The following is a 7782-nucleotide window of genomic DNA, read 5'->3' on the forward strand; positions in this document are numbered from 1 at the left end:
CAGCCAACGGTCAAGTTTGGTGGTTGGGGCTATAAATACCCCAACCACCCCACCATTCATTGCATCCAAGTTTTCCACTTCTCAACTACTACAAGAGCTCTAGCATTCAATTTTAGACACACAAAAGAGATCAAACCCTCTCCAATTCCACACAAAGCCCTAGTGACTAGTGAGAGTGATTTGCCGTGTTCATTTGAGCTCTTGCGCTTGGATTGCTTCTTTTCTTTCTCACTTGTTCTTGAGATCACAACTCCATTGTAATCAAGGCAAGAGGCACCAATTGTGTGGTGGCCCTTGCGGGGAAGTTTTGTTCCCGGCTTTGATTTGAGAAGAGAAGCTCACTCGGTCCAAGGGACCGTTTGAGAGAGGGAAGGGTTGAAAGAGACCCGGCCTTTGTGGCCTCCTCAACGGGGAGTAGGTTTGCAAGAACCGAACCTCGGTAAAACAAATCTCCGTGTCTCACTTGCTTATTCGCTTGGGATTTGTTTTGCGTCCTCTCTCTCGGACTCGTTTATATTTCTAACGCTAACCCGGCTTGTAGTTGTGTTTATATTTGTAAATTTCAGTTTCGCCCTATTCACCCCCCCTCTAGGCGACTATCAGTAATGCTATATTTCATTTATTTTGCATATGTTTCTAAATACATATTTTTTTATCTGTGCTTAATTGTTTACTCTTAATTGCAGGTTGTTGGACAAAGATGGTGGGCGGTGGGACGAGGACGAGGAGGGGGAGGGGGAGGAGGAGCACCCGTAGGACGGAGGAGCAGGCGCAGCAGGACGACGCCGTACAGCAGCAGGTGGAGCAGCAAGCCGCTGTCGATGCGGCACAGCAGGACGACGACGATGCGGCGCAGCAGGACGACGACGACGACGACGCCCCTCAGCAGGACGTCTCAGGTTCTGGCTCCTCAGGTTCGAGGAGTATCTACCTGCGAGGTCCCGCGAGCCTCCCTAAGCGACCCATACTTCGTGACAGACGTCCGCTGATACGACCCGATAGAGAGAGGTAGGTAACTTTAGATATTGTTGCTACCTTTTCATATTATATATTCAAATTAATAATAGAAACTAATACTTCATCTTAATCACTTGGACAGGTCTTGGATGGTTTTGGAGACTGCAGGGGGTCACGGCCGCAACCCCAATGGCATCCTGGGCCTTCTATGCCGGGAACACTTCCCTGGACTTGTCGAGTACGCCGGAGTGACGAGCCCAGCATACACCTTCGACCACTACGCCGTCGCCCCCGATGCAGTAGATCGGGACGGCAGACAATTCAACAACAAGGCGGAGCGGGTGAAGCAAGAGCTGTGGGTAAGTCTTCCTCGCACTATATTGTTTAATAAGTCGCATTTGTTGCATATTCTTGAAATAATGTATGGATACATCGTCTTTGTATGTAGGATTTCTTCAGGTGCGATGCTGGATACGAGGCCAGGGCGGATGTGGTGTCTACGACGTGCTGTAAGAAGCTCGTCGTGGACATGCACTACGAGGCGTGCATCCAGGCCATCGTCACTTACCACGACTCCGTCCTTGGGGAGAAGGTGAACAAGAAGGACGCCCGAACCATGTCGTTGACTCCGGACCAGTACTTGCAGGTAAACACAAAACTTTATTATTGGTACTAAATATGGTTATTTTTTTCTTCTGATATGCTGTGTACTTATATTTTTTTAGATGATTCCTCATTGGTGCGCCGCGCATCCTGAGTGCTGGGAGCAGATGGTGCAGAGGTGGTGCTCGGCTGAGTGGGATGAGGCGCACAACGCTAGCCGGGAACGGCGTTTGCTGATGCAAGGTCCCTCCCACCATCAAGGCAGCCGCAGCCTGGGCAAATACGCGGAAGCATGGGTACGCGCTCTTTTTTATTTAGGTATATAACTTTCGATTAGACATGATTTCTAACCATCTCGTTGGTTTTCTCGCAGTCGGCGGCACATGGTGGCGCGCCTTGCTCCACGTTCTCGGCATATGCCATGGCCCACAAGGGGAAGGCGACGTCCGACGTCACCTACAACTCGGATGACGGGCCCGAGGCGTACACCAACCCCGCCATCCACAGCCGACTCAGTGAGTACACCGCCATGGCCAAGGAGGTCCATGGGCCAGATTACGATCCGAGGACCGAGGACATCGACGGAGATGTCCTCATGAGGGTCGGAGGAGGCAAGAGGCATGGGCGGTACTGGATTGCCGACGGGGCAATCGACTCGTCCTCCACTCCCACTCTCTCTCAGGTGCGAGCAAGGAGCACGAGCGCGAGCCCAGCCATACGACCTCGGCAGGACACCTCACAGCATCGTATCCAGCAACTCCAGGTTATTCCTTATCTATTCATCGTTCATTGATTTTTATATATCTTCTCTTTGCATTATCGTAACATTAGGGCGAAATATTACAGACTCAGCTAGATGATGAGAGGAGGCAACGTGAGGAGCTAGAGAAGAGGATGGCGGAGATGTTCGCGTACATGCAGAGCCTTGGCGCCGCACAGGGTCATGCTCCACCACCTCCGTTGTTCCCTGCAGCTGACCCTACAGAGTTCACTACTCCTGTGAGTATCAAAATTTTAGTACTGCATGATATATATTCATATGTTCTCACACATACAATCTGTTCTCTGTGCAGGGTCAATCGGCGGCGTCGAACAACCCTCATGCTTCGTCCAGCCCTTCGCCGAACCAGTCCAGATGCCCACCTCGTTGATGATTTGTTTTGTGATGATCCAGACTTACCTTTATGAGTGTTGGTGATGTTTGTTACACTTTATCTTGTGAGATACTTGGTGATGTTAGTGATGATGCAGACTTGTATCTGTTTTGTGATGATCCTGACTTTAGTGAGACTTGTGATCTGTTTTGTGAGACTTTGTGATATATATGGTGTTGATGATAAATGTGTTCATTCTGTGATGTGCTTGATATATAATGTGATGTGAATGATATATATCTTTTGTTTGTTTGGATGGAACAACAAAAGCAAATAAAAAAGGGACATTCTGGTCACTTTGCCGAGTGTAACACTCGGCAAAGGGTTGCTTTGCCGAGTGCTATGACCATGGCACTCGGCAAAGAAGGAAACCTGGGAACCGGTAAAGACATCTTTGCCGAGTGCTGACGGTGGCACTCGGCAAAGAAGGAAACCTGGGAACCGGCAAAGATGTCTTTGCCGAGTGCTTTTGCCAAGGCACTCGGCAAAGATACTGGCAAAGGGGCCCACTGGAGGGTTCTTTGCCGAGTGCCAGTCCACCAGACACTCGGCAAAGAAACCTCCTTTGCCGAGTGCCTACTAGGGCTCTCGGCACAGGGACTGGCTGTGGGGTCCACTGGACCAGTCTTTGCCGAGTGTCGCCGTAGGCACTCGGCAAAGGATCCGTCACCGTCACTTGGCGCCGTGACGGTGACTTTTCTTTGCCGAGTGCCAAATGGCACCGACAAAAAGTACTCGGCAAAGAAGCTGTTGCCGATGTACAGTTCGCCGAGCGTTCTTTGCCGGGTGTTACACTCGGCAAAGCCTTTGCCGAGTGTAAAATAGCCTTTGCCGTGTGTTTAGAACACACAGCAAAGAAGCTGATTCCGGTAGTGACTTGCACTCACGCCTCAGTTATTAGTCCATCCGACTCAATCCAATGCACTACTTTGTCGACAATCACTTATCACAAAATCAAACCATGAAGACATATATTAACTTTGTGTGTTTATATGTTCATTCCTTATTCCTATATGCAGCTGCCGCTCCAGTCAAATGCAGCCGAGACGCGTGTACATTCGCATGGGTTCATAGATTTTTAGGTATTATTTGTGAGATATATACCATGTGTTCCGTGAAAAACACAAGACACAAATTTAACCACAACATATGGTGCCCTATTTCCACGCATTCCCAGTCCCCCACCCCGCCCCACACCAAACACACCCACTTACTCCTATACAAACACACAAAAGCAAAGCTCCTTCCTCACTCCTAAATCCAGCTACTAGTGCTCCAGTCAAATACATCCGAGACGCGTGTATTTTAAAACACGTGTATTAATAAGAAACACACTGGACTCCACCACACCTGTCAGTCATACATACAGACGCTAACCACCCCGACATTAATTCTACTGACATTATAGTAGTATATACGTATGCCACAAGCCTACTAATGACCGAACCTTATCGCTTGGGTATGGTGAGAGAACATATACATAGAATGATATAAGATGGAGCATGCAGCTAGCTAGCAAGCAAGCCTTGGGTTGGGTCACGTCGACGTCGTCGTCTTCGGCGGCTATAAAACTAGGTTAGACGTCGAGCGACCGGCCCCTTGCTTCTCTCCCCCGGCCCGCCCGCCCGCCCGCTCGCTCGCCGCTGGATCAGTTTCGTGGCGCTTTGGAGCAGCGAAGTGGTTGCTGTGCTTGGTATTTCTAGTGCGTAGTATCGCCATCAGCGCTCAATAATACTACTCCTCTTCCTCTATGCTGCACGCCCCGGCCCCTTTGTTTTGTAGCTCTTGTCAGCGAACCTTCCCCCTGAAAACCCCACCCACCCTTCCTCTCCGATCCTCCTAGTAGCGCCTCACTTGCTTCATTCCGATCCATTCCACCACCCATCTCCCTCCTCAGCTCCCCTCTCCGCTCTCCCTCCCTCGCTCGCGCTCTCCACGCGGATCACCGGAGGCTAGCTAGCAAGCTCGACCGGCGCGGCCGATCTAGCTCGCGCTTGTTGGCCGCTTCAGCTTAGCAGCGGCGGCACGTCGTCAACCTGTGCTGTGAGAAAGACTAGTAGAGAGAGATACGTGTAAGGATGGCTGGCGCGGGGGGTGCGACGGCTGTGAAGCAGCCGGCGGCGGGGGCGCCCGACGCTGGGGCCAGCAGGAGCGGGGTCGGGGCTGGCGCCGCCGGGGCGCCGGTCGCCGACCCGCGCGCCGAGGCGCTGCGGTGCCCGCGCTGCGACTCGGCCAACACCAAGTTCTGCTACTACAACAACTACTCGCTGTCGCAGCCGCGGCACTTCTGCAAGGCGTGCAAGCGCTACTGGACGCGCGGGGGCACGCTCCGCAACGTCCCCGTCGGCGGGGGCTGCCGCAAGAACAAGCGCTCCAGGAGCAGCGGCGGGCCCGGCGCCGGCGGGAGGAACGGGTCCTCCGCTGCTGCTGCTGCTGCCGCCGCCGCCGCCGCCGTCACGTCCTCCTCGGCGCCGTCGACGCTGTCCCTCCCGCTGCATACGGGGTCCCTGCCGTCGTTGTCCTCGGCGCTGGGGCTGCCCGGGGGCGCCTCGCTCGCGTCGCTCCTCCTCGGGACCGCTGGCTCTGGCGGTGACCACCTCGGCCTCTTCCAGGCCGCCATGCAGTCGGTGGTCTCCTCGGAGGCGACCGCCTACGAGATGCAGCAGCAGCAGCAGACGCAGGTGGACCACCTGCTAGGCCTCGGCTACGGAGGCGCCGGCGCCGGCGCCGGCGCGCAGATCCACCTCAAGCCGTGGATGCACGAGGCACCCGGTGCTGGCGCGGGCGGGATCATGGACAGCTTCTACGCGCCGCTGCTGTCCAGCTCCCTCGTGCCGGGCCTGGAGGAGCTGCACGTCAAGGCGGAGGTCGCCGGTGCCGGGGATCACCAGCAGAAGCCCGCGCCCGGGGACCAGCAGAGCGCCAGCTGGGAGCTGCCGACGCCGTCGTCGTCCAACGTCGACGCCAACGTCATCGCATCTGACGCGCTCATGGCCGCCGCCGCCGCGTCCATGAACCCCGGGGTTAGCTCCGCCACAGCCGCCACGGCGCCAACCGTCCCCTCCTCGTTCATGTACTGGGGCAACGGCGGTATTGGCGGCGCTGCCGCGGCGTGGCCAGACCTCACCAACTGCGGATCCTCCATTGCCACGTTCTTCTAGCCGTCTGGCTGTCCCGCACTCCCGCTGGCCTCGCGTTAACTTCGTTTTTTTACCTTAATTTTCTGGTTAATTTTTTCTTGACTAAAATAACATGTAATTTGTGGGGAAAGCTGAGATGAGAGAGAGAGAGAGAGAGCACTGTGGAAGAAGAGAGCTAGATCATCTCACCACCTCATAGGGCAGAAAATTGGACAAATCAAACAATGATCCAATATTTCAAGAGGATTTCTTCACCGACGACTCTGAGCTTCATCGGATCTATGGTCTTCGCCGTCGAGCGATGATCAAGGCCGTCGACGACTAGAGCATGCATGGATTTGGGAGGAGGAGGAGGACAACATGAGACCATGGGGAAGCTAAAGAGAGCTAGCAAAGAAGCCAAGAAGTGTAAGTGCAGCGCTGCCATGACACTACTTGATTTCCTACTTCGTTCTTGGCTAGCTAGCTTCTCCTTGGGTGTTTTGTACATAGAGCATATGGTGTGTGTGGGGATACAATAGTCAAGGTGGCCCATGAGAGATCATGCATGGTGCAAGTCATGAACCTCTCTCTCTCATCTCGGCATTTGAAATCAGTGTGTTTAATTGGTTACTTCCTCTCTCTCTCTCTCTCTCTCTCTCTCTCTACCATGGTTTTTGGAAGAACTCTCTAGATGTACAAGTTAATACTACTAGTACTTTCCACACCTATTGCAGCTGAATTAGAGAACTGTTTTTGAGTTCTCATGCATTATTAGAGTTGTCAAGGGTTCATCATGCATCAAGTTATCTAGCTACTTTCTTTCTCCCTGCTTCTACTTCTAGAGTGGAATTAATTTCTCCTTCTTTCTCGGGGGTTTTTTTTGTTCAAACTTGGCTTGTACGAATTATGATGGCTTTGTGAGTTATGAGAAATTTAAACATCTGGCACTTCTAATGATGGTACATAGATATGCTTGCTCCTCTGAGTACTGAGTAGTAGTGGTGCCACGCACACTGCTACTGCATGCTGTGTGCTAGTTACTCCATCACTTTTAGTGCATGGGCGGGTGTCTCACTTTTGGTGATGCGCGGCAGCTTTATCGTCTTTGCTCTCTTTTTCATGCGCAAGAGTGTGAGTGCTTGATCTGATCTTTGAATTCTGTGCTCGTTGCTCTACTCTCTCTCTCTCTCTCTCTCTCTCTCTCTCTCTCTCTCTCTCTCTCTCTCTCTCTCTCTCTCTCTCTCTCTCTCTCTCTCTCTCTCTCTCTCTCTCGTATAGAAGGAGGGTACATTTCTTTTTTGTTACACGATCATAGGATTCCAGCGGCAGTACGTGCACTCAAGTTTGAGCTATCATGTTTGTGTGATGCAGAATCTTTTGTGCCCGGCGCGCGTCTTCTAGCTCGTTTCTAGCTCGCAGCACAGATAAAAATATGGCTGCTGCGCTTGTTCTTACCTGCGTGTCTCGTAGCAACTTGGAACTGCATTTTGATGCTAGTATAGTACGTAGCAGGCAGCATTTTTCACAACGATATACATATATATACTTGCATGATGAGCTAGCTAGCATCACAGGGGGGAAAAAAGAAGAAGAAGTGGAGGTGGAAGGGAAAATAATAGTGGAAATCAGCTTATATAATGCATGTCTTGGAGCTTCACGATGAAGAGAGGGATATTCTCGTTCATTCCTTTCAAAAAAAAATATATATCTATCAAGTTATTAGCCTTTTTTCCTGTCCTGTACTTTCTATGCTACCAAGGTATACCAATCTGGCTAGTGTTCGTCGACAATGAGTTTGCCGATGAGGAATATAGTCCAAATGGCAAGTTGATGTTGGCATGTTCACTCCGCTTTGGAAACGAACTACATGAAAAGTAACTAGGAACTTATATATGAAGAACAAATATACTCGTTTTCCGCTAAATGATGCTAGATGCTACGACGTT

General features: G+C 51.8%; 1 protein-coding gene across 1 annotated transcript; it reads left to right on the plus strand.

Moving 5' to 3' along the window:
- Positions 1-4247: 4247 nt before the first annotated feature.
- LOC103633213 (dof zinc finger protein 2) lies at positions 4248-6794 on the plus strand. The gene has a single exon (XM_008654907.4). It carries the CDS (start codon positions 4793-4795, stop codon positions 5873-5875), a length of 1083 nt encoding a protein of 360 aa, XP_008653129.1. The 5' UTR covers positions 4248-4792; the 3' UTR covers positions 5876-6794.
- The last annotated feature ends 988 nt before the right edge of the window (positions 6795-7782 follow it).

This window comes from Zea mays, chromosome 7 (genome assembly GCF_902167145.1).
Source record: "Zea mays cultivar B73 chromosome 7, Zm-B73-REFERENCE-NAM-5.0, whole genome shotgun sequence".
Lineage (NCBI taxonomy): Eukaryota > Viridiplantae > Streptophyta > Magnoliopsida > Poales > Poaceae > Zea > Zea mays.

Bases quoted from the DNA above. Each gene is read 5' to 3' on its own strand.
- LOC103633213 (XM_008654907.4), top strand. From the start codon at position 4,793: ATGGCTGGCGCGGGGGGTGCGACGGCTGTGAAGCAGCCGGCGGCGGGG.